Genomic DNA, 27,852 nt, shown 5'->3' with positions numbered 1-27,852 from the left:
TTGATTTGTTTGATAAAAATTAATGCACTGAACTAGTCCTACAGATATTGTGACTGTGGCATTACATAGATACATAGACATAGACAGGTGCAGGAGTAGGCCATTTGACCATTCGAGCCAGTACCGCCATTCAATGTGATCATGGCTGATCATCCACAATCAGAACAACGTTCCTGCCTTCTCTCCATATCCATTGACTCTGCTATCTTGAAGAGCTCTATCTAGCTCTCTCTTGAAAACATCCAGAGAGCCAGCCTCCACCGAATTCCACAGGCTCACAATTCTCTGTGTGAAAAAGTGTTTCCTCATCTCCATTCTAATTGGCTCATCCCTTATTCTTAAACTGTGGGTTCTAGATCTGGACTCCCCCAACATCGGTAACATGTTTCCTGCTTCCAAACCCTTAATAATCTTATATGTTTCAATAAGATGCCCTCTCATCCTTTGCAATTCCAGAGTTTACAAGTCCAGCCGCTCCATTCTATCAACATATGACAGTCCCGCCACCCAGGGAATTAACCTGGTGAACCTACGCTGCACTCCCTCAATAGCAAGAATGTTCTTCCTCAAATTGGGAGACCAAAATTGCACACAATACTTCAGGTGTGGTCTCACTAGGGCCCTGTACAACTGCAAAAGGACCTCTCTGCTCTTATACTCAACTCCTCTTGTATGAAGGCCAACCTGCCATTTGCTTTCTTCACTGCCTGCTGTACCTGCAATCTTACTTTCATTGACTGATGAACAAGGACCCCCAGATCCCATTGTACTCCCCCTTTCCCCAACTTGACTCCATTTAGATAATAATCTGCTTCCTGTTTTTGCCACCAAAGTGGATAACCTCACACTTATCCACATTAAACTGTATCTGCCCACTCACCCAATCTGTCCAAATCACCCTGCATCCTCACAGCATCCTCTTCACAGTTCACACTGTCACCCATTTTGTGTCATCTGCAAAATTGCTCATGTTACTTTTAATTCCTTCATCTAAATCATTAATGTAGATTGTAAATAGCTGCGGTCCCAGCACCGAGCCTTGCGGCACCCCACTAGTCACTGCCTGCCTTTTCTGAAAGGGACCCGTTAATCCATACTCTTTGTTTCCTGTCTGCCAACCAATTTTCTATCCATGTCAATACCCTACCCCCAATAACATGTGCTCTAATTTTGCCCACTAATCTCCTGTGTGGGACCTTATCGAAGGCTTTCTGAAAGTTCAGGCATACTACATCCACTGGTTCTCCCTTGTCCATTTTACTTGTTACATCCTCTAAGTCCCCTTTCTTTGGTCAGCTCCTCCCTCATGCCTCCAAAGTCCCCTTTGTTCAACTGCAATACTGCAAATAGCTGAAACAACGTCAACTTCCTCTCGCAGTAGCTGATGATTCTCCTCAATTTTTTTAACTTGTGATTTGAAGTTTCTGCTGCTGCACCATTTTGTTTTCTCCAGCAGCCCTTTTTTGGATGAATGACAAAAAGGAAACAATATCAATCCTGGAAATGCTGGCTGTTATCAAGCCAATTTAAAATGCATTGGGGAATAATGTAGGCTTTAAACCATTGGAATAAAATTGTCCAGTCAAATCATAAGTGTCGGCTACTGGTCCATCAAAACCCATACTTTATTTCATGTATAGGAATACAATTTACATATTAAATAACACTATAATAGAACAATTTACTATAGTTTCCAACAGAACAAAGCAGATTTTTTCAAGTTACAAAACACCACATTTTTGAATGGGTTATGAGACAAACTTGTTCAGCAACTGCCTAGGTCTATTCCTATTGCACACACCGACAATATAGTTGAAAATACCTGCAACTTCGACAACCACTGCCCCAAGAAGTAATATATGTTAAATGCCATTGAAATGTGGTGACACTGTATTCATGGTACTACTGAATGCACATACAGTTTTTTTCACATAGCCACCACAAAACTATGAAGGAGTTGAGACTAGAAAAAAATTAGCTTTATATGAAAATATAAAATTCTGTGATTATATACCATAGATACAAAGTCCCCATAAGATGCCTGCAAAGCAACAAAATATTTACAGTTTGATTGTGTCTGCTACCTTTAAGAATGAATAAAGATTATGATTTTAAAGACATGATATATGATCTATTAATGTAAACTGCAGAAACAAAAATATTTTGAAGACAACTACCCCAAATGTTGGAGAAACATGAGGTTTAAAAAAAAAATCAAAAAATCTCCCCTTTTGTTGAGAAAAGTTTTTTTTCTTTTTATACTTTTCTTGAAAACAGTTCAAGCTTTTTAATTGCCTAAAAGTCTGATTTCATGTTTGCCTCTTCAAAATGTTTAGCTTGTATAGAAAATGTCTCCCACTTTGTGAAAATACCTTTTTTTTTTTAAAACACAAAATTTTGAAACTTTTTTGTTTTTACTTCTAGGTAGCAGTTTTCTTTTAGGCTGTCATGTCAAAGAGAAGCATCACAGCAAATTCTGTCCAGCATCGCTGTATTCTTCCCACTTATGAGAACAAAGCTACATCTGCAGATAACTAACTGACTATCACAAATGACTCTTATGTACAAATTTGGTCAACCCTTTGAAAAGAGAAACCATACAATTCTAAATTGAAATTAAGGTATGTACGTCTGTGTGAATGTTTGTCCAGTAAGCAGAATTGTTCATAAAAATATGAACTGGCATCTCGATTAACATTCATCTTATTGAGTCACTTAATGAGTTTACAAATTTAAAAAAAACATCCTGTACTGAAGAGACGGTTTAAAAATAATTAATAAGACAATCAAAATCATATTTTGGAAAAAAAAAGATTCTGCTGAGAACTACTTTATATCTTTGGTAAGTTAAAAAATTCTGTCCCACTGACATTGTGATTTGATATTCTTTTAAAAAATATGATAATTATTGAGAAGGCAAATATGCTACATTACATGGTGTAACTTTCTTATCAGATGTTCCCTTATTTTGGACCGTGTAATGTGCAATAGCACATGTTAATCTATATTTTACAATATCAGTCCTCACATCCTGGTAAAAGAAACCAACTGTACATGTTCATATTAACCCTTCACAAGGCTTAGTAATTCTGCACCACCTTGCATACAAGATGACTTCCCCTAGATCAGGTATTTATTACATTTTGGCTACATACAAAAAAGTCAACAGTTTCTCCATAAATCTCCAGTTACAGCCTGGTGCAATACATTTTTTTTTAGAAATCGATAATTTAATTGCTGTATCTATACCCCTGGCAATAAAATCAGATTTATAAAATAATTATTTTTGTACTCTGATCACTGGAATGTTAGGTTGTATCACAGGTATTCACAAAGATGTGCCAGGTGCATATAACATTATACTTTAAAAGAAATTCAAAAGTACATCACTGATGATGGGGTTCATCTGAGCTGTCTGCCATCAACACAGAATTAGTTTGTTTGCAAAATTATTGTAAAGCTGCCTGTAATCACAGATTCCATCTTCCTATGACACTCATATAATAGAAGATTGCAGACAGTATTATTTAATGGATTTTGGGATTTTTATCCTAGGTTGTAATAGGCTTTAACACTGATCAAATAGTGCAAACTAGAATGAATTGTGATTTCATTTTGTGAAACTAAGAGGTGCAAATACTCAGCAGGATAACAATAAGATTCAGAATGGTTAAAACAAACATTGACACTCTCATCACTGTAAAAAGTACAGGCAGGTTATCAGTAAACTTGGAACCTGGCAAAAAAAGGCCTCAAAAGTCATTCAGTCAAACATTTTTCGCATGAAGTGCCATTTACAAAAAGCTTCCTATTACACAAGAGATTCCATGCTCTCCGCTGGGTCAGATTCATCAGTGATGATGGTGCCATTTTTGTCAAACGATGAGAGGCCATTCCCATTCTCTTTTGTGCTGATTAAGCTGAGCATTGCTTTATATAGAAACTGATACTGCTCCTACACAAAGACAGACAAGATGATTTACAGTGTGAGAAATCTGTTGATTATGTACATTACTACTTCAACATTGTGGGCAATTTTCAGTATACCCTTATAATGTGGCTATTTAAAGCAGAGTTTTTAAAAGATTAGTGAGATAAAATTATACAGGCAAATGCCACATATATATTAAAATCACCCAAATATAAGGTAACACTTGACCTTGGGTAGTTATCACCATGTGTACATTTTGCATATCTTTATTGCAGAAATCCAATGCCATAGCACAGTTTCCAGGGAATGTTTATAAACTTTGTAGTTTTCAATGCAAAATTATGATTTTTTTTTTTAATTGTCCAGTACTTACGATGTCTGTGAAAACTCCTGGCCTCATAAGATTTATCATCTTTGCAACCTGGTAAACATCCACAGCAGATTCACACTCCAACTGCTGCGACAGGGTGGTAAGGCCACAGAACAGCCCGGCAGAGACGCCTCCAAACCTGCACAATGTGGAATGACGGTAACTGGTTAAGATATCACAGTATCTCGTCAAAAAACAATCTGCATTTTCTATTTCCTGCAATATCTGTGCTGAGATGCTATTTCTAGATGTCCCAGATTACCTCTCTGACTGGCAGTAACTTTTTTTAAACTACATCAGTTTAAACAATTTGTGATTGGACTGTATAATATAAAACTTAATGAAACACTTGTTCATTTTACAGCAATCATCATTCATTTTATCCAACACAACTTTGCTTTCATTTGTAACAAATCCTCCTCTTACAAATTCTACAATTTTAGATAAGGTTATAGGAAGGGAACATACAACAAGGTATGTTTCATATTCCTTGAAAAATGAAGTGGTAATTTCATTAATGATCATTTTTCATTATTGTCTGGAATTTTTTTGATTATAAATGTTGTATAAGATCAAGAACAAGCCTATTTGCTTCCCCTTCCACACAGAGAATAACATGATTAGATGTGTGTGAAGGCATTATCAGGAGGCAGAAACAGGAAGTACTTACTCATCGTGAACAATGGTTGGTCCATCTCTGGTTGAGGCCTCTTCTTTTAATACATTAATCAGTTCAAAGGTACTGCTGAGAGGAGCATCTGGATTGGGCCATTTTGGACACTGAAAGTGACGCACTTCCAGTACATAATCGTCCTGAAGAAAAAGTGGGTATAGATTTAGATTGTTTGCAAACTATTCCCTTGTCTTTTCCATTCCATTAATGTTCATATTAATGAAAAAACATGGTAAAAGAATCTAGTTCCCACATTCCGAAACTTCATTTTCATATAGATTTTATCAGAATGACATGGAAAAAAAATACCCTCTTGTCTTTCCTGTAAATGTAATTGCATCCTGGTGCAAAATTAAAGCACATGGTATTGGGGGTAGGGTATTGACATGGATAGAGAACTGGTTGGCAGACAGGAAGCAAAGAGTAGGAATGAACGGGTCCTTTTCAGAATGGCAGGCAGTGACTAGTGGGATGCCGCAAGGCTCGGTGCTGGGACCCCATATTGTTTACAATATATATTAACGATTTAGACGAGAGAATTAAATGTAACATCTCCAAGTTTGCGGATGACACAAAGTTGGGTAGGAATGTGAGCTGCGAGGAGAATACTATGAAGCTGCAGGGTGACTTGGATAAGTTGGGTGAATGGGCAGAAGCATGGCAGATGCAGTATAATGTAGATAAATGTGAGGTTTTGTGGCAAGAACAGGAAGTCAGATTATTATCTGAATGGTATCAGATTAGGAGAAGGGGAGGTGCAACGAGACGTGGCTCGAAGTGCCGAATGGCTTACTCCTGCACCTATTTTCTATGTTTCTATGTATATGAGAGTCTGAATTTGAGGAAGGCAGTCATAGTTGCAGGAAGATAGTATTGTATTGCTCAGATGTGCAGGGAAGTGGCACATGTGATGTGGAAGTGACGAGAGGCTTGAGGTATACATTAGACGAGTGTGACAAGCAAGTGAATGACGAGTGAATGATACTCAGAACTGCAACAAAATGGGGAGACAAAATGAGTAGGAAAGAACTGCAGATGCTGGTTTAAATCGAAGGCAGACACAAAATGCTGGAGTAACCCAGCGGGACAAGCAGCATCTCTGGAGAGAAGGAATGGGTGACGTTTCGGATCGAGACCCTTCTCTTGGAGTGCACATCCACAGACCCTTGAAGCTAGCAAGGCAGGTGATTTCCATTTAGATGGTCTACAGCGTTGGTGCTTTTTCTTGGCAGAGGTTGGAATGTAAAATGATTAAATTACTAAATGGATCAGAGCTAGGGTATTGTGTTTAGTTTTATTCACCACACTAGGGAAAGTAGAGGAGTGAAGATTTATAAGGATGTTGTCATGCCTGAAGAATTATAATCCAGAGGAAAAAATTGGATAGCTTAACTTTGTTTTCTTTGAAGCAGATAAAGCAGGGAGATTTAGTTGACTTGTGTAAATTAAGAAGGGTTAGATAAAGTGGCCAGGAAGGATTTATTTCCCTCAGCAAAAAGATCAATAACCAAGAGACATAGAATTATAGAAATTGTAGAAGATTAAAGGGAGTTGCAAAGAAACCTTTTCACTGGTGGGAGTCTGGACGTTGCTGGCTAAAAAGAGTGGTTGAGCTAGAAATCGTAACTGCATTTTAAAAGTTCTGGAAGGAGCATTTGAAATGACAAGACGCTGGCAGGCTGCGGAGCAAGCACTGGGCAGTGAGCTGATTCTCTAGTGGCAGGTGTTTGATGGCTCAAATGCCTGGCTCTTGTGCCATTTAATCTTTCTGCTATTGACTCTATGATTCATTATTCATGATCCCAGCAAAAAGAAAATTGGTTCCATTGTCATTAATTACATCCTTTCCCTAGCCAAGTCTCAAACTGAAACCAACTATTCATAAACATAACGATCTATCCAAACGTTGGCTGAGCTTTACACCCCTATTACAAATTCCACCAATATCTTCTTCATTAATCATTTATGATTTTGTCTCAGTTCATTTGCTGTTGAAACTCTTAACTGTGATTTTGCAACTCCCAGACTTGATTATATCAGGGTTGGCTGGGCTAGCTATTGTCTTCAATGAGAACTCATGTTCTCCCTAAACTCTGCTAACTCCCCAACTCTGTGTCACAACCCAGATTATGTTCTCTCCAATACAGATCCTCGATAGATGGCATTGCATGGCTGTATCTCCCAACATTGATATCCTAAGATCACCATTGACCAGAAAATCTATGGGACCAGCTATATAAATACTGTGGATACAAGATCGGGTTAGAAGCTAGGTGTCGTGATGAGATCGCATCAACAGGGCACAAATCAAGAGTGTGATGGAATACTGGATGAGTGCATTGGCAACAACTCTCAAAAGCTTGACATCATCCAAGACACAATTAGGCAACTTGTCTAGCTATGCCCAGATCCCCAAAATGAATAAAGAAAATGTGTGTCCAATATATAATCTGATGAGTTCTATAGAATGCTAGAATTACATCTTTTGACACAATTGTACTTATTTTTAGCTCCTTAAAATGCAAATTAAATTAGTTCATTAAAATGCAAATGACAGTTATAAGCAGTAAATTTCTTTGTGGTATTTTTTATTTCAGGCTCACTCACTTGCATCACAAGTCCAAAATTTTCACCTCTCAGTAATGTCCCCATATTAATACAAGATACAGATACAGGATACAAATAATTCATTAGCCAAGTACGTAAGAACATACCATGTGATTACCAGAACTCTGACTCCTGTATAAGACAGTCTATTCTTTTGTTCATAGCTATTCCACATATTGTTAGTGCCAAATCCATTATTAAACTCGGTTCCCATTGTACAGTATTTTGCATTTAGGTAGCTTGATACCTATTGTAACATAACCCTGTCATTCATCTTTTCTGATATAATATAGAAAGGTATGTCTTCCTTAATGGAATTTTATATGCCACTAATTTGCCTCATTTCCATATTTTATGCAGCTTCACTTGGAGATCCCTAGTTGATTCATCAATCTCATTTGGATTGGGTCTCTGTCTCCAAATCATTAACTTAGATTAGGAACAGAAGGGGTCACAGCACTAAAGCCTAGGGCAAGCTATTCAATATTTCCTCCCCATTCTAGCATCACTCCTTAACAAGTTGTATTCATCCTACAGCCAATTCTTCATCCCAACTCAACCATTATCTCAAATCCGACTGCACCACATGGCAGCATTACTTAAATATCAGGAGGCATATTCTTCCTTTTAACTATTGTGGCTGTATTTCTAATTTTTATTGTAAATGCTTTCTTGAAATTTATTACCTGTGATAATAAATTACCTGTTACTTTGGATTGATGAGTTTGCAGTTGTCTTGTTCGATTGTCCTCTTCTCTTGTTATCAATGTTTAATTGCTGGTTTATCTAACTTGTGTGACAAGACCCATCCACAAGACTCCCTATTACCTCTACTTTGTTAATGCACTTACATTTATACAGGCTGGTAGCACAAGAGACGTGTTGTTTACGGTGAATGTTTATCAAGAAAATACTTATCCAGCATGTTAATTTTCGTTGGTCGCTCTTCATTTCACCTTTACTACCATTGTTTAGGCCTATTGCAATTTCTTGCTGTTGTGATTACAGCACAATTACACTTATTTTTAGCCCCCTCAATCCCCTTACCACTCAGGTCTGACCTAGTGAAAGTTGAGCATGCAGATCCCATGGCACTAAATCATAATTAGGAATAAAATGGAATCAAATCATATTTTGATTAGTTTGTTAAATGCAAGTGATTTTCTTATAGTACTTTTCATTTTAGATTAACTCCTTGTATCCCAAGTTCAAGTAACTTGAGTGGTGTCACCAGAAATACAGTTGGATCTGTCGACTTATTTGGGCAGAATAATTGAAGATTAATATTTCTTTACACAAACACTATCATATAATGCAAGGCAGTGGATAAAAATTCCATTGCCATTGCAGCTGCAGAAATACATGGAGCTGGGTCTTACAGTGATACTGGGTAAAAAGCCAGCTTCTATCTGGCCCAATTTCTGCTGGTAGCGACACACTGGTAATACCACACTCCTGCTTGCCAGTTTGGCACGCATCTATGGAAGAAGGTCTACACTCCCACTCCCAGCACTCAAAGGAACAAAAATATTTGAAGTGTGTTGATTGTGCAAAATGAGGTTACTGTTAGCCTCAAATAAATGTGTTTTATTCTAATACAAACTGCAGCCTCCTTAACATTGATCTGTCACTGGTTGTAAACCCAACTATCCTGTAACTTTGGCAAGCGTCCTCTGATCATTTGTGAAGAAACTTAAGAATAACGAAAATGAATTTGTTCCAAATATGAACAGAAGAAATTTTTTTTTTTTTAAGATAAGCCTAAAGAGCACTAATACACCAGAGTTTAATGGATTGGTGGTTGTGTAAAAAATGTAAGCAGTATCTTTTTAGCATTAAAACAATCACAGGTTTCATTTTGTAATTCACATTGAAAGAACATTAAGGGGTTTAATGTGAGATGAGTGAGTCAATTAACCCAAGATTTGATCAGTAATTCTTTTTTAAACAGTGAGTTTTATATTGTACTATATTTAACCACTATCTCCAGACCTTTAGTTCAATTTTTTTTTAAATCATTTAAGGCAAAATCATATGATTCCAGAATATTTTCTGTACCTGTGTTGCCTCCAGGATGAAATCATGTATGATGACTTGCTCTTCATTAGAGAGGCACAGTATGTCTTTGCTGATGAGGGTTACAGTAAAGGCTTCACAATTCATGGATTCTTCCCGGCTTGGCCAATATACAGATTCATCCTCAGCCTGTTGAAAAAGAAGCATATGTTTCAAAGATCGGGAATACTGTTAGTCGTGCAATTCATTATCATGGATATGGAATTCGTATTGATTTAAACCAACAAACTCTTTGGGCAAGGAGAGTGGGAGTTCATTCTGTAATGCATGGATATTTTGCAATAGACACATACTTTCTAGGCCAGTCAGTTACTCTTAGGCTTTTGTCCATTGCATTTTAAACTTCCAGCTGGGATGTGTGCAGAATCAGGCCTCAGTTATCACCCATCAGATCTGAACTTGTTTCTGTTAATGCTGTTCAGTGTTTTTTTTCTTTACATTTTAAAACAGATGTCTCCGAAGAAGAACTGCAAAATTGTCAATCCAAATGCCCAGCAAAAGAGACTGATTTAGACAACATTCGCAGAGATTATCCGAATTTGGACTACTCCAAATGTGATGATCTACAGGACATTCTTAATGGGAAAGTAGTGGGCAGAAAGGCATGTCATATGTGGTTTGAAGAGCAAAAACTTGTAGTTTACAATGCCAAAATTGAAAAGTTGAGGAAAAACAAGGTGTACAGAGTTGCTTATTGGTTACAATCTGAGGAGTATGATGATGCTACTGATTATGATATGGTACCAGCTAGCAACTTATCTTCTCCATAAAGACTTGGTCTTTTGCTAGAAATTGTAATTTATTTACCTGTCTGTTACGGACTTACATCATATAATGCAATATTAAAGTTCTGATCTTGAGAATATCACATTTTTTAATTTTCAAGGCAGTCTGGGTGTTTATTACTATTTCCGTCACAACAGTCAATTTTATAATTAGCTACAATTAGGTAACTAACTAATTATCCAAGTAAGATGTTTCATATTTGTTTCAGAATGCTTCAATCTATAATAATTGAAAAAATCATTCAGTTCTCATAATGTTTAAAAAAGTTATGGACTTTTGACTGTCCTCGATCACAGCTTTTGTGTTAAGTCAATGGAAAAGCAATCGGCAACAAGATGCAAATTTCCGAGTATGAAAATCCCCATAACTTTTTTAATACTTAAGATGTGAAAGTGAATTAGGTATCAAATTAAATTTCTTTTTATGCTTTATCTGATGGGATAAATTACAGGCTTGATTTTCAAAATCTCAAAATGTTGTAACATTCCTAACTCCTGTACGATGGTTTAGCATTTTACATTACAGCTGCTTTAACCATCACTGTCTATTTTGACACCTTCCTGGCAACTGTTCTGACAATCAGCTGGTAAATAATTGTCTACTTTAGGACTTGGACAGGCATTAAGTACATGCACAATATTAAAAATGAATCTTGCCTCCAAATAATCTGACAGTTGTTTAATCAAGCACAGTAAAGATAAAGTAATGAAAGTCCAATTCCAACAGACTGACCACGTTAAGTAAAGTTTCCATTTGTGGTTGTCAAAACTACACTTCCATAAACAGCCCTATTCATTAGGCTCAATTAAGTACCTGCTCTTCATGTTTATCGGGAAGAAAATTTAAATTTATATATTCCACAAATAAACCTGAATTAATTCCTAAAAATGTATAGCTTGGACTGATCTGATACTTCTTGTAACTATTTGAAGGTAACCAGGTGAAGAGTGGTTTGCAGCACATGGCTTGGCACAAATTAGTCACATGTAACATTCTCTGCATCAGAATTAACAGGCCTGGGCCCAACTGATAAACTTGTATGATTTATTTGGATATGAACAGGAAATTGAAAGATTACTCTGAATTCCAGAGATGCTACTACAGGAGTAAAAATGACAGCACAGACATTTTTAGTGTTAGGACAAAGTCAGGACACATCTGTTGGGAGAGCAACCAGTAACTTAAGTTCTGGGCCTAAGTTCATGCAAACCTTCTAAAATTGAAGACTACAAAAATGTCTCTGGCTGGTACCTGTGATCTCCTCAGGGACACTGACTAGGCCACTGTGGAAGTGAAGAGACGCAATCTGGTCAGTTACAGAAGCTTAGGAACGGCATTAGGCCATTCAGCATCTTGAACCTGTTTTGCTTGCCTGCTGTCAGATTTAGCAAATCCTAAACAGAATTATACAACATATTCAAGGGATGTCTCGACAGCAGCTCAACCCAGAACGGTCAAGGACATGCGTCCATGTTATTTTAGCACAGCACAAAATCTGTCTAAATGTGTCCCCCATATTTTCCCCTTTTGACATAATTTTCATTCACAATATTGCTAAATTGTAATGTACTGATGCTGATTTATTTATTTCAGACTTAAGTTAAGAATACAAAAAAAAATTCTGTTCTCATAATTGCATAATTTTGAAGATAATCTGAAAAAATAAAACACACCTCAATGAGTTCCTGTTTTGAGTTGTATTCATCAGAGGTTATCACCCATCGGTTCACTGACCCTTACAGCATTTCTCCTATTATCCCCCCAGTTCCCTCCAGTGGGTTCCTGGAAGATTGCTATACAGCAGGAGCAGGGTTCCAGGAACAAGGTCCAAACACTGGCAGTGGTGGGACAAGCTCCAGGCAGAATAAACAAGAAGCGTAGGATCTCAACAGTGGAGGGAACACTGACCCGATAGTGGGACCAAGTGGAGTGAGGTCCTGATTAATTTTAAATGAAAATAAACATTCCTTTGGTCTTGAGCCTTTGAGTAGACAAGGCATTTTTAACAAACACCTTGTTTTGAGTTTGCATGGTTGCTATTCAATTCTGTGGGATTTGAATATTTATATATTTTTTCCTCGTGCTAAAAAAAAGGGATGTTATTACTTAATCAAGTTTTGAGGTGAAAACCTACTTCAAATGATTAACAGTAATCGTAAATTTGATAAGATTTACATTTTCTAGAACTGGGGCTCACCATCTCAAAATAAGGATAAGGATGAGAAGAAACCTCCTGAAGCAGAGGGTGTTGAATTCTCTGCCCTATAGGGGTATGGCGGCATATTCAAGATTGGAGTTTGATCGTTTATTTCCAACATTAAGGGAATTGAGGGACATGGAAATTAATAGAGAAGTAGAAGAGCAGCTGTTGAGATGATAGACAAGTCACTAACGGCCAAATGGCCTACCCCTGCTTCTTTTCCTCACCTTATTTAAAAATGAAATACACAGAACAATTAAAATAAAACAGGAGCTGAAATAATATTACAACAAACTGTTGATACTCACGAGCCCATGATTGTCTGGCAACATGACAATAATTTGTGCATTGTGGTCCCAAATCATTCGCCAAAAGTCCTTTGTCGTGTGTGGCAAAGGGTGTTGGGTGATAATAAATTCATTGCTTCTGTAGTATCCCTGCAATAATAAGCACTATTCAAGCACTACTGCTTTTGTGATATTAACGGGCATAATGAATGATAACGACACATAAACAGAGCACATTCCTCCAATGGTGGACGTATAAAAAACAAGCAACTCACTTGATCAGCACCCCATTCACATTAAATATTCATTTCCTCCACCACACCAGCCATTGCATGCCAGTGCTTCTTCCACAGCACTTCCCAAACTCCAGTCCCCACCAACTGGAAGGTCAAGGACACCTGGTGCGAAGGTCAACCAACACTCCCTTCATGGTCAACTGGATCAAAATCCTGAAAATATTTATATAACTACCGTGTTCACTATATGGCCACACTAATTCCTAAGAAAGCATGTGGTACCATCTTCTCAAGCCAATGAGGGGTGGACAATTAAACCTGTGATCCCTGCATACCATGAAACAATCAACTAGAAACAAAGTTACGTTTTGGCCAAGAAATCAGAACTCCTTTGCTCTTCTTCCAAAGTTGCATTTGTCTTTTGGTTAACACTGCATTTGATGGACAGCACTCAGTGTTGTACTGTGGAAACAGGCTGAATCATTGGCTCAAGCTTATGAAATAAGGTTTGAACTGTGACAAAGTGATTAACGAGGTCATGGTGCATAAAGTCATGAACTTCATCATAAACACACTCTCCGCATAGCACTTTGTGAATATATAAAATCTGTGAGAGTAATGCAAAGCCTGTATTAGTTAGTATTTCAAGAGAAAAAAGCAACTCATCAGCATTCAAAATTCTGGATTAAACATCCAGTCTGTCTGTCAATATATTGTCCTGTTTAATTTTCCTCAGAGTTTAGTCAGTAGGTAGGGACATGGAGTGTAGCATCCACTCAACATTTAAATCATTGTTTGATAGACAATCATATCAGGTTGTGTAAGAAGGAACTGCAGATGCTGGTTTACACCGAAGATAGACACAAAATGCTGGAGTAACAGCGGGACAAGCAACATCTCTGGATAAAAGGAATTGGTGACGCTTTGTGTCGAGATCCTTCTTCAGACTGAGCTTCAGGGGAGAGGGAAACGCAGAGATATGGAAGGGTAAGGTGTGAAAATTAGACATCAAAGGGGAGGAGGATCAAGGAAAATGTAGAATAGATCGTTGTTAGCTAGGGGAAGCTGATAACGAAGCATACAATTTTGCGTATAACTTTCAAGCTGTAGGAATCGTGCTTAATACTCACCATGATGTAGGATGCATTGATGTAATCAGTTCCTTTTGTCCCAGGCAAAGGTGCAAGGCCTACCCGAGCTCGTTCCGCTGAAAGATTGGGCAATAGTTTGGGGAAGGGGGTTAGTTATATAAATAAATATTTCACTAAAGTTCACAGCAACCCTGCTGATGTAGAAACATAATCTTAAAGTTGATGAACAATAAAACATGAGTTTATGTTGATAGCTTTCATGTAGGTCTTGAAATTGATATTTGCTGCATACGGTCGCAGTTGGGAAAAGTATTGTCAGTAACAGTCCAGCCGTAGGAATCAGGCGACTGTGCGTGGTTCTAAAATGTCTAAATTACATATCTACAATGTCTTTTACACCATTTCTCAATCTTTAATTCTTAAATATCACTTGTTGACGTACACAATTAATCTTAAAATATGTTAAGTAGTTCAATAACAATTACATAATTTTTCACCAGTACTCAGAACTGAGGTCATTCTTACATGGCACAACTGAGGAGTTTCTGTTCTTCTCTTTATTGCATTCTTTCTGGGCACTGAAGCACTCAATAAATTTTGCATTGCACTGAGTTACCAACTGCAACAAAAAAGATAGTTGCTGTGATTTCTGTAGAAAATCAATGTTTATAGTAAGCAATTTCTTAAAAAGGGTAAAAATGTTAAGATATTTAAAAATCACAATATTCTATAAATATATGCTATATATATGGTATATATGTTATATATATATATAACCAAATGTCAAATATATACTGGCATTAACATTTCAACCATATATTGTTGTTATTAGATTTAAAACATCTTTCCTTCCCATTATGTTCTGCTGTAGTTAATTATACCCAATATTCCTTGGTGATAAAAACAGTACAGTCATGAATTTATTGGCCCCTGTCTGATTTGACCAGTGAAGGCATAAGACAAACTACAATGAGATTCATAGCTATCATTTATTATCTTCAGAAAAATCCAGGTAGACTGCATTTTAAAAGGGCACTGGCTTTATGAAAATTTCCTGACAAACTTATTTTACTAGAAAGAGAGCTCCTAACTCCAATTAGTCATATGGTCACTGGCCTAAATCCTCAGTTATCATGGATAGAATAATAGAATTCTGTTTGGGATGGTGAAGGAGAACTTGTGTATATGGACAGTGTAGCCTAAAATCATCTAGGAAATAAACAACCATGAGCTAATTTCTTCAATAGCCATCAGATGGATGTGAGTGAGCATTGGCAGCAGTGGCTAATGGTGCCACAGCATCTGTGAAGGGAAAGGAATAGATGACGTTTTTTTTGCTGGGATCCTGCATCAGGATTGAAGAGGAGAGAGGTAGAGCTGGCAGGCAATAGGTGGAACCTTGTGAGGAGGAAGATGACAGGTAGATGGAGCCAGGTGGTGGAGAGGGAAGGTGGAGTCAGGAGACAGAGTCTGGTGGATGATAGGTGGATAGAGAAAGAGAAAAAAATATGCAGAAGGAGCTAGGTGGGGATAGGGAGGATGGAGGTTGGGGCAGAAATTGCAAGGTGATGAGAGCTACACAGGAGCTGCAGATGTAGAAACTAACAAGTAAGGAAGGCGATCAGTGGAACCGGATGCAGGTGGGAAAACCTGAAGATGGAGCCATTTGGGGAAATGTACCGTGTGGATACAGGCAGATGGGACCAGGTAAGGGATGGATGAATGGAGCACAGTGGATTACCTGGTTGGAAAATTCTATGTTCATTCAACATTTCAATGTGCAGTTCATCCAGTTTGTCTTTGGCTTCACCATGGCAATGGAGAAGGCCAAGGATTGACAGATCAGTTTGGGAATGGGAAGAGCAGTTGAAACCAGGGGATCAGATTGGCCATTGCAGGCAGAGTGTAGGTGTTCATCCGAATGATTCTGTCACATCTCCATGCGAAAATTGAGGTGAGGATTGAGCTATTGAGCTGCACCAGTTTTTCCATATTACACTGTAATGCAGCATCAGGCTTAGTAATGCTGAGCAAAAGAAAATCTTCTGAGGTGGAGTTGAGAGGGTTGACATATAATCCAATTAGTAACCTAACCCATCTCTTTTCTTTTGCACCCAAGATCTTAAACTAACTCAAGCACTTAAAAAAAAGTTTGCCAAGGAAGGAGCCATGAGTTTTAACAATTTCATCAATATTGCTTTGCGAAGAAACATTACGGAGTGCCTAGCACGTTGTGGGTGCAGCAGAGTGATCATTTCAAATGTTGTTTGCAGCTATTACATGGAAAATGCAAAGTCATAAATATTCAATTTTCTTCATTCTCACCCCTCAGCATAACCCAGGTGAGATTTATAAAACACAAAATGGTAAATTACAGGAGAGCAATAAAATACTGGGAGTTGAAAAATGCCTAGCACAGTTAAATGTGCAGAGTGAATAATACTGATTTTGTTTTAGTGTGTCTCGGTAGTGTTATAACAGTGAACTGTGGATTGTTTGAGGCTGTTTTAGAATCCGATGCCGTAAATCTTACAAGTGTCAGTATGTAAGAACATTGAACTGTACAGTAGTAATGGTCATCAAATATTATGAGCTAAAAAGACTTGATGTATACCAATTGCTTAAAAGAGTAGAATACCAGGAAGCAATTCTATTAACTCAAGTACTTAGGAATTACCAATAAATAACTTAGCCTTATTGATTCCAAGGATAGTAAAATGTGCTGAATTTAATATTTTCTAAATATATGACATAAGCATAAATGTATAGGAAGGAACTGCAAATGCTGGTTTAAACCAAAGATAGACACAAATGTGGGAGTAACTCAGCGGACAGGCAGCATCTTTGAATAGAATGAATGGGTGGCATTTCGGGTCGAGACCCTTCCTCGGACTAGAATCAGGGAAAAGGGAAACGAGAGATATAGACAGTGAAGTAAACAGATATAGAACAAATAGAAACATAGAAACATAGAAACATAGAAAGTAGGTGCGAGAGTAGACCACCAGGTCCGTCGAGCCCGCACCGCCATTCGCTCATGGCTGAACACTAAACAGACACACTTACCCACAAACAGTAGACACAAGACACAGAACACAAGACACTACCCTCCCCTTTATACCGCTATCACCCCTCTCCACCCCAAGAACCGCGTGATCTCCTGGGGGAGGCAAAAAACCGGATAAAAACCCAGGTCCAATTCGGGAAAAAAATCCGGGAAATTCCTCTCCGACCCCAATCCAGGCGATCGACACTTGTCCAGGAGATCACTCAGGTCTTACTATACTAACCATACCTAGGTCCATATCCCTGCCCTCTCCCCGTAGCCCCTTATCCCCTTGGCCGCTAAAAAACCATCTATTTTAGACTTAAATATATTTAACGTTTCTGCTTCCACTGCTCCCTGGGGCAGTGAATTCCATAAATTAACCACCCTCTGGGTGAAGAAGTTCTTCCTCATCTCAGTTTTAAAAGAGCCCCCCCTTATTCTGCGACTATGTCCCCTAGTTCTAGTTTCCCCGATCATTGGGAACATCCTCGGTGCATCCACCCGATCAAGGCCCCTCACGATCTTATATGTTTCAATGAGATCGCCTCTCATTCTTCTAAACTCCAAAGAGTAGAGTTCCAGCCTACTTAACCTTTCCTCATATGTCAATCCCCTCATTGCAGGAATTAATCTTGTAAACCTTCGCTGCACTGCCTCCAGGGCTAGTACATCCTTTCTTAAGTATGGACCCCAGAACTGTACACAGTATTCCAAATGTGGTCTCACTAATACTGTGTACAGCTGCAGCAAGACCTCCGTATTTTTATACTCAATCCCCCTAGCAATAAAGGCCAAAACTCCATTGGCCTTCCTGATTGCTTGCTGCACCTGCATACTAACTTTTAGTGATTCATGTACTAATACCCCTAGATCCCTTTGCGTTGCATTACAACGCAGGTCCTCCTCATTTAGAAAATAACTTGCCCTATCATTTTTTTTCCCAAAGTGAATGACTTCACATTTATTAGTATTAAATTTCATCTGCCAAGTTGTTGCCCACTCACCTAGCTTATCTATATCCTTTTGCAGACTCTTCCTATCCTCCTCATCCCCTACTTTTCCTCCCATTTTTGTATCGTCCGCAAATTTTGATATATTACACTTGGTTCCCTCCTCCAAATCATTTATATAAATTGTGAACAACTGGGGTCCCAGCACCGACCCTTGCGGAACCCCGCTAGTTACCGGTTGCCATCCCGAGTATGAACCATTTATCCCCACTCTCTGCTTCCTATTTGTTAGCCAATCCTCTACCCATGCTAATATATTACCCCCAATCCCATAATTTTTTATTTTTAGCAATAGTCTCTTATGTGGCACCTTGTCAAAAGCCTTTTGGAAGTCCAAGTATACCACATCCACCGGTTCCCCTTTATCCACCCGGTTTGTTACTTCCTCAAAGAATTCGAGCAGATTCGTTAAACAGGACTTCCCCTTCACAAAACCATGCTGGTTCTGTCCGATGAGGTCATGTTTATCCAAGTGCCCCGTTAGTGTTTCTTTAATAATTGTCTCTAACATTTTACCCACCACCGATGTTAGACTAACCGGTCTATAGTTACCCGCCTTCTGTTTACTTCCTTTTTTAAATATAGGTGTTACATTGGCCATTTTCCAATCCACTGGGACCGTTCCTGCCTCCAGGGAGTTTTGGAAAATTATCACCAATGCATCCACAATCCCCACCGCTATCTCCCTCAAGACCCTTGGATGTAATCCATCAGGCCCAGGGGATTTATCCTCCTTCAGTCTCATTAATTTCCCTAATACCACCTCCTTGGTGATCTTAATAGTATTTAGCTCCTCCATTCCTACCGCCCCTTGTTTATCCAGCGTTGGAATATTTTTTGTGTCTTCTATGGTGAAGACTGATACAAAATACTCGTTTAATGCCTTTGCCATTTCCATGTTCCCCACCAACAACTCTCCAGTCTCACCCTCCAATGGACCAACGTTCACCTTAGCCACCCTTTTTCTTTTTATATAGCTATAAAAACTCTTACTATTAGTTTTTATGTTGTTCGCTAAATTCCTTTCATAGTCTATTTTCCCCGTCTTAATTAATCTCTTAGTTATTTTTTGCTGACCTTTAAATGCTTCCCAATCCTCTACCCTCCCACTATTTCTGGCTACCTTATATGCCCTTGCCTTCAGCCGAATACTATCCTTTATAGTTTTACTGAGCCATGGCTGACTGTTCTTACCCTTACCCCTTTTTTTCTTCATAGGAATAAATTTTTCTTGAAGGTTATACAGTAGATCCTTAAACGTACACCACTGCTCATGTACCGTCTTATTCTTGAGTCTGCTATCCCAGTCAACTTTGATCAGCTCAGTCCTCATACCTTCATAATCCCCCTTATTTAGACTAAGCACCCTAGCCTGAGTTTCAACCTGCTCCCCTTCTATTTGAATATGGAATTTGACCATATTGTGGTCACTTGTTCCCAACGAGTCCCTAACTATGACATTTTTAATTAATCCTGCTTCATTACACAGGACCAGATCCAAGATTGCCTCCCCCCTTGTCGGTTCTGCGACATACTGTTCTAGGAACCCGTCTCTAATACATTCTATAAACTCTTCCTCTGGTCTACCCTGCCCAGTTTGGTTTACCCAATTAATATGAAAATTGAAGTCCCCCATGATTACAGCAGTTCCCTTTTTACATGCGTCAACTATTTGCAGATTTATGTTCTGACTAACAGCGTCACAGCTATTTGGAGGTCTATAAATTACACCCACTAGTGTTTTTTTCCCCTTGTTATTCTCTATCTGTACCCAAGCTGTTTCACTATCCTGATCCTTCAACGCAATATCCTTCCTCTCTATTGCCGTTATTCCCTCCCTTATTAAAAGGGCCACCCCTCCTCCCTTTCTTTCCTGTCTATCTTTTCTAATTGTCGAGTACCCCTCTATATTTAACTCCCAGTCCTGATCCCCTTGCAGCCATGTCTCCGTAATGGCCACGATATCATAACTATATATACTTAATTGCACCGTTAATTCATTTATCTTATTTCGAATACTCCGTGCATTTAGATAAAGCACTTTCAGATGATTTTTACTACCCTTCCTTTCCGTTTTTGCCCCTTTTACATCTAGAGCTTTATCTTCACACATTCTGGATCCTTCTGTCACATTTTGATTTTCCGCTTCCCCACTGATACCCTGCTCTATTTCCTCTACCCCTGCCGTTATTACCCCCCTTGATACCTCCCCCCCGCTACTTAGTTTAAAGACCTCTCTACTGCCCTAGTTATATGATTTGCCAGGACCCCAGTCCCAGCACCGTTCAGGTGAAGTCCGTCCTTACAGAACAGATCCCCCCTGTCCCAGTACTGGTGCCAGTGGCCCAAGAAACCAAACCCATTTTTCCCACACCAGTCTTTGAGCCACGCATTCAGCTTTTTAATTTTACGTACCCTCGCCGATTTGGCCCGTGGCTCAGGTAGCAATCCGGAGATCAGTACCCTCGAGGTTCTGCTTTTTAATTTATTCCCTAACTGCTCAAACTCCTTCAGCAGATCCAATGAATGAAAGATGTGCAAAAAAAGTGATGATGATAAAGGAAACAGGCCATTGTTAGCTGTTTGCTGGTGAGAACGAGTTTGCTGGGTGCGACTTGGGTGGGGGAGGGATGGAGAGAGAGGAAATGCAGGGGTTATTTGAAATTAGATAAATCAATATTAATACCACTCGGTTGTAAGCTGCCTGAGCGAAATATGAGATGCTGTTCCTCCAATTTGCGTTTAGAGGATGCCGAGGACAGAAATGTCAGTGTGGGAATGGGAAGGGGAATGAAAGTGTTTGGCAACCTGGAGATCAGGTAGGTTTGGGCAGACCTACCTGATCTCCCAATGATCGCTTGAACAACAGACACAGTAGATGAGGTTGGAAGGTGCAAGTGAACCTCTGCCTAGCCTGAAAGTCCTTTCAGGTTTGGCAGAGGTTCATTTGCAAGTCCTTTCAGGTTAGGCAGAGGTTCGCTTGCACTTCCTCCAACCTCATGTTTTGTGGCCGTTGTTCAAGATGTGGACTCTTCTATTTAGACCAAACGTTGACTGGGCGATCATTTCGCTGAACACCTTTGCTCAGTCCACCTGGATCTACCTGATCTCCTGGTTGCCAAACACATTTAATTCCCCTTCCTATTCCCACACTGAGCTTTCTGTCCTAGGCTTCCTCCATTGTCAGAGTGAGGCTAAATGCAAATTGGAGGAACAGGATCTCATAATTCGCTTGGACAGCTTACAGCCCAGTTATAAGAATATTGATTTCTCTAACTTGAAGTAACCCCTGCATTCCCACTCTCTCCCACCCAAGTCACACCAGCGACTTCTCTCCTTCTCTCCAGAGATGCTGCCTGTCCCGCTGAGTTACTCCAGCATTTTCTGTATATCAGGCATGATATTCTTCCAACTTAAATCGGAATTCCGATTTTTTTTCTTTTCCTAACAATGAATCAGATTTTTCAATTTTTTGTGTCCGATTTTGACACAGTTTAGTTGGCAAGATCGTAAAATAAAAGGGTGAGGGAAGGAGAGTCAGTGGAGGTGCCGGTATGGAGGCGGGTAAGCTTGTGACTCATGATGGAAGTCAACAAGGTCAGCCAATAGCGGGGGGGGGGGGGAACACGCGGGAGGGACACGCGGGAGGCCGTGGGCGGAGGGAACACAACAACGCTCTTTGGCTGCTGTGCGAGCTGCGACGGTGCCCGTTTGTCGGAGGCAACCGGAGCGCGAGTAGATGAGACGATGGGGCCACGAACAGGACCGTGGGCTCGGGGTGATTGGGACGCTGAGCTGACAGCTGAGACGGGGGTGATGACTGCGTTGAATTCCCCCCCCCCCCTCCTCTCTTGTGGGGAAAATAAATAAATTAACACAACAGTGTTTTGTGTTTCCCATATGGAGCTGCAACTGGAAAGGAAATAGTACCGGCGATGATAGTGGGGGTTAGAGAGATGCGGGGCCCTACCTCCCGGGCAGCGGCTACCCCCTCCCCTTTCTGGTGATTTTCTGTTTATATTGGGAATTTTTGTTTTCATTGCTATTGGCAGAGGTGTTTAGTTTTCTACCTTCTTAGCGTTGGTGAATCTTAGAGTGGTGAATCTCTGGAACTCTCTGCCACAGAGGGTAGTCGAGGCCAGTTCATTGGCTATATTTAAGAGGGAGTTAGATGTGGCCCTTGTGGCTAAGGGGATCAGAGGGTATGGCGAGAAGGCAGGTACGGGATACTGAGTTGGATGATCAGCCATGATCATATTGAATGGCGGTGCAGGCTCGAAGGGCCGAATGGCCTACTCCTGCACCTAATTTCTATGTTTCTATGTTTCTATGTTGTCGATGTGACATCAGTGTATTGACAGTTAACTGTGCCTTGCCGTATTGTGCATAATTATGTCTTGTGACGGTACCTTTCTAAGGTGATGTGTAGGTTCTACCTTTGTGTTCTTTTGCCATCTCTACAAATGGCTTATTCAGAAAGTCAGGTTACATTTTTCGTAAAGATTTTTTTAGCTGTATGAAGTCAATCATTTCATGAAATATTTTTCTTTTTGGGGTTATTTTACTGGTTATGTGTTAGAAAAATTCTAAGCTTCTGTTATGTAAACTACCAGCAGAAAGCTTAGGGATTACTTTCAATTTATTGAAAATGCAGGAGCCCCCTGAACCCCCACCGGGGCACAGCCCCTGGACCCAGTCAGGGGCCTAACCGGCCTCTAGGACCCCCGGCCAATACTTCCCACTTTTTTTCTTACAACCCAGTTATAAGAATATTGATTTCTCTAACTTGAAGTAACCCCTGCATTCCCTCTCTCTCCCACCCAAGTCACACCAGCGACTTCTCTCCTTCCCTCCAGAGATGCTGCCTGTCCCGCTGAGTTACTCCAGCATTTTGTGTATATACAAGTATAAATATTTTTTCTAAAATAAACATCTAAATAATGCATCACAGGGTATTACATAGTTCTGAGCTACTGTCAAGCTGCAAAATATAATCTAATTCTAATGCATAAACCATTCAGAACGTTGAATGAATGTCAAAACAATTTGTACTTAATGGACTAGAAATTCTTCCAAATGCAGCAATGTCTCTGTGATAGCAATATGTTTCTGCGCTTCACAAATAAATGAATGTAAAATCTAATTGTTAAACATTTGTATTTTTGATGAGGTATGTGGTGTTTCCAGCATCTGGTGTGTGCCCGATTACCTGGTTTAATCATGGGAACATCACTAGATTCCCCTCTCAGTTGTACACCATTGAGATACATATCCCTATCATGTCAAAAGGACACAAAGTGCTGGAGTAACTTAGCGCGTCAGGCAGCATCTCTGGAGAACATGGATATGGGATGTTTTGGGAGCCGGGACCCTTCTTCAGACTGACTAGGTAAATCCTGGAACTCCATGCACTGAAGCAGTGTTGGATTAGCTGAACAAGAAGGAATTCCATGGTTCCTTCCAGAAAGTGGTTCACTATCACCTCTTCATGGGCAGTTAAGGATGGGCAAAGACCAGATCCCAAATGAACAAAAAGTTAGTTAAATGTTGGAGCCAGCAGAGGAACGGCCTATATGTACTTTGACACATGCAAGGCCTATTATGCTTGATGCTTCATGCATGATGTGGGATAAAAAACACTGTTGCTAAAGAGCAGCATACAAATAGTCCCCAAGAAGTCTATTTGGGGAGCTGATTCCCTGTTGTTTTTGGCAGGTTCACTGTCAGAAAGGTTAGGACTTTAGTTTGGAAATACATGTGGTAAATTGATGAAGTTGCTTGCATTTACAGGAGCAAACACCAGCACCTCACAGGAGAGGATTCAGCCCATTATTATTTTAGAAATATATAATTCATGCATAAAAGTAGCATGTTTAGAAATATTCTAATAAAAGCTTATCTTTTGTAACTGTACAACATATTTACTTTGACATTTTGTATCTTCAAAGCTTCCTTACTTCATCCTAAGGGTGGCACAATGCTTCAAAGAATAATAATTTTATAAATTTATATCAAATGATAATAAAATATACGGTTTGGCATTAATTTATATCCTCCATTGCTTTATATCTTTCCAGAATTATATTATACTTAAATCCACTTAGGTGTATTATGCTATACCATTAGCTAATTTCTAAATTTGTTTCAATTTCAATACATATCCATTAAGACTATCAATAAAATTTAATTTAGAGGATTCTGTTCGTACTATATCGAAAAGTAAAAATCCATAAGCTTTAAGACTCTCACACATACATTCTACTACGGAGCATAGATTAGACCCAAGAGTCTCGTTCTAGTAACTGACCTTGAACTGTTTCTCAAGCCTCATCTTCCCAGAGGGACCTGGAATTAAAATACTGTTGACGTAAGCATGTAGCTGAGTTGAAGGTACCTCTGTCTCTTTCCCATGTATTGCTTCCCGCAAAGCTTCATGGATAAAAATATATTGTTCCTTAAAAGGCAAAGAAAGCAAAAACAAACATGCATAGAATTGTTTTTTCAAAATATTGCAGCAGTCATGAGGATAACAAACGTAATAATGTAACTTACGTAATAATGTAACTACCTGAAAGAGGGGGCAATTATAATTACCGAATAACTATTAGTTTGGATCCATTTTCCTCATTGAAATGGATCCTTGGGCTTACTCAGTGTACTTGCCTACTACTGGTGCTGCTCATAGCACCCCAAAATGAAGATTTAGTTAGAGGCTGAAGACTCATGAAATCTTGAAAGATGCTGGAATCTTGAGCAAAACACAAAGTGCTGAAGGAACTTGGCAGGTCAGGCAGCATCTGCAATAGGAATGGACTGTCGACGGTTTGGGTGAGGATCCTTCTTCTGGGTCCTGACCAGAAATTTCATACTGCTATCACACCCATTTTCAGAATTGGTTGTAAATCCTAGTCGGACCTGGTAATTTTTAAATCTCCCATCTTAAATATTCAGAAGTTCCCTTCACAAACACCAAATGAACCTTGAAGAGACTGGCTACGTTTATTTAATACAATTAATGCTGTTCTGAATGAAGGAATGTTAACTGCGAAACAATAATACTTTGAATTGTTCTCACAACACAGAACATATCGATGATAGCAATACCAGTGTGTGTAGCATAGTGTTAGTGTCCGGGGTGTGGACTCGGTGGGCTGAAGGGCCTGTTTCCGCGCTGTATCTCTAAACTACACAGCACCAATCATGAGCCAAATTAAACAACTACTTTCTTGAACTGCACAAAGAGAATCAGGAATAAGGTACACAAAATGCTGGAGAAACTCAGCGGGTGCAGCAGCATCTATGGAACGAAGGAAATAGGCCACAAAATGCTGGAGAAACTCAGCGGGTGCAGCAGCATCTATGGAGCGAAGGAAATAGCCTATTTCTCCAGCATTTTGTGTACCTTTGATTTTCCAGCATCTACAGTTCCTTCTTGAACAAATAAAGTCCCTTGTCTGTTTATTTTATATTTACTTACCTCTGTTTGGACAAGGTAGTTTCTCTGGGTCCTGATGTGTTTGAGGAAACCTAGAACATTAACCGTGCTTTTATCTTTTATCTGTTTCAGCATGCTGTCAAGCACAATGTATGTTCCAGTTCTACCAACACCAGCACTGCAGGGTGGAGAGAACAAGGAATTAACACACGATCGATGAAGCAAAAACAGTTAAAAATGATAATCTATCTTTAAGATCAACCATCAATTGTGCTAATTAAATTATTTTGCTTGTTGACTTAAATCCATAGAAAATCAGCAGATAACAGCTGTTCTTTAAATGTATTGACAACCAGCTCAATGTATGGTATTTAATTAAAAATGTAAGTGTAATTATTGACAAAAGCTATCGGAGCATCAGAATTGCTATGTTTCATCATAAGTGACCAAAATGCACAGCACATTGTGCCAAGCTGCTTCTAGTTATTTTACCCCAGCACAAGCCACATTTCATTTATTTCTAAAAAAGACAGAGTGCTTGCTGGTGTAACTGCCAGTCAGACAGCATCTCTGCAGGACATGGACAGGTGACATTTTGGGTCGGGACCCTTTCAATTTTTTTCTTCTCCCACGTTTTCAACTTAAAACAGTGCTCAAGTAGACTAAATTAACTTAATTTAAATGAAATGTTGTTCACACTGCAGCTAAGTAAACAGCTCAGTGGTTTCAATCACAGGTCTTCAGCACCATGAGAAGATCAATTGATTGAATTTGAACTAATTTGAGTCATTTCAAAGTCACTGCAGCATCCTGTGTGTTGTTTCGATTGACTGGTGGTCATTGGAGCTGCAGGTTATTGGTGACAGACTGATGATACATGGTGGACATCCAGCTATGATCCGGGGCATAATGTGCAACAGCCTTGATTGGGTATGTTTAAAGAAAAAGTCACAGATTCATAGAAAAAGAAACACCATGGCATTTTGGGGATAGAACAGCTTTGTAGATGATGTCTGGTTTGAATTTTGACCAGAGTGCCGGTGTGGAGATGTTGGGGCAAATGGGCTCCTTCTGAAGTCTGACCATTCGATGATTCTACATGATTTCAGGAGCAAAAGTTAAGTTTTCAATGTTATGATTCTTTGCACAATATAAGCCAGTTAAGTTTCTGGGCAATATTGAGGGTGGAGGACTCAGTGATGGTAATGCCATTGAATATTAAAGAGGCAAGAGGTTGGACGCTCTCTCATTAGAGGGGCTCAATGTCTGACAGTATTGTGGTACAATTGTAATTTGTCCTCTATCAGCCCACTGTCTTAGATTTGTTGAATTCAAATGTGGCTGATTCATTTGCTGGGAAGTTACAAATGGAATCAAACCGTGAAGTGTAACGCACAATTACATTTCATTGGAACAACTGAAGTTAACGTACCTGCAATGTACCACCACTGGCCCCATGTCTGGTGTTTGAGCTGCAGATGATTTTCTCACAAAGGTGAGTACAGGAAGCGCGTACTCTGGTACTCCCATGTCAGGCCACTGAGTGTAGTGATACTGGATAACCATGCGTTCATTCTGACGTCCCTTGGGGTTTCCCTTTTGTCCCTGGAACCACAGTTTATCAGCAAACATTAGTGAAGATAGGCTAACTTAAGCCCCTGTCCCACTTACGTGTCATTGGCATGCTAATTACGCGACCTCGTGGTCGTGTTGAGCCGCGACGGTCCCGCTGAAGCACTGAAGCCAACTACCTTTCTAGTCACTGTCTGCCACTCGGCAAAAACAAGTTTATTCCTACTTTTTGTTTCCTTTCTGGCAAATCTGTCAGTCCTAATTAAATATACGCTAACGTGGAAACTTGTTGAGAGCCTTCTGATAAATATATGTAACAAAATATATCACATTCGCTGGTGGTCCCCACTCCACTTTTCTCATTACATTCTCGAAAAACATTTCCAGTGAATTAATTGCGCATCATTCCCCTCCTGTAATCGGAGGATTTGAACGGCTCTTTATAAATATGAAAAACAGGACATAAAGTGCAGGTCAGGCAGCATCTCTGGAAAAGGTGGATCAGTAATGTTTCGGGTCAGAACTCGTC

General features: G+C 39.4%; 1 protein-coding gene across 1 annotated transcript in view; it reads right to left on the bottom strand.

Annotated features, from left to right (window-relative positions):
* Positions 1-1,593: 1,593 nt before the first annotated feature.
* The window catches only part of ptprg (protein tyrosine phosphatase receptor type G), a 535,498-nt gene continuing 509,239 nt past the window's right edge, over positions 1,594-27,852 (bottom strand). Inside the window, exons 20-29 of the mRNA XM_033036632.1 lie at positions 27,184-27,356; positions 25,794-25,929; positions 24,624-24,770; positions 14,783-14,876; positions 14,297-14,373; positions 12,952-13,080; positions 9,640-9,786; positions 4,972-5,114; positions 4,305-4,440; positions 1,594-3,955 (exon numbers count right to left, since the gene is read on the bottom strand). Coding sequence (XP_032892523.1) covers positions 3,812-3,955; positions 4,305-4,440; positions 4,972-5,114; positions 9,640-9,786; positions 12,952-13,080; positions 14,297-14,373; positions 14,783-14,876; positions 24,624-24,770; positions 25,794-25,929; positions 27,184-27,356 — 1,326 coding nt within the window. The 3' untranslated portion in view covers positions 1,594-3,811. The remainder of the gene's footprint in view (positions 3,956-4,304; positions 4,441-4,971; positions 5,115-9,639; positions 9,787-12,951; positions 13,081-14,296; positions 14,374-14,782; positions 14,877-24,623; positions 24,771-25,793; positions 25,930-27,183; positions 27,357-27,852) is intronic.

This window comes from Amblyraja radiata, chromosome 18 (assembly GCF_010909765.2).
Source record: "Amblyraja radiata isolate CabotCenter1 chromosome 18, sAmbRad1.1.pri, whole genome shotgun sequence".
NCBI classification, from domain to species: domain Eukaryota; kingdom Metazoa; phylum Chordata; class Chondrichthyes; order Rajiformes; family Rajidae; genus Amblyraja; species Amblyraja radiata.
This window is presented reverse-complemented; position numbering and strand designations above follow the sequence as displayed.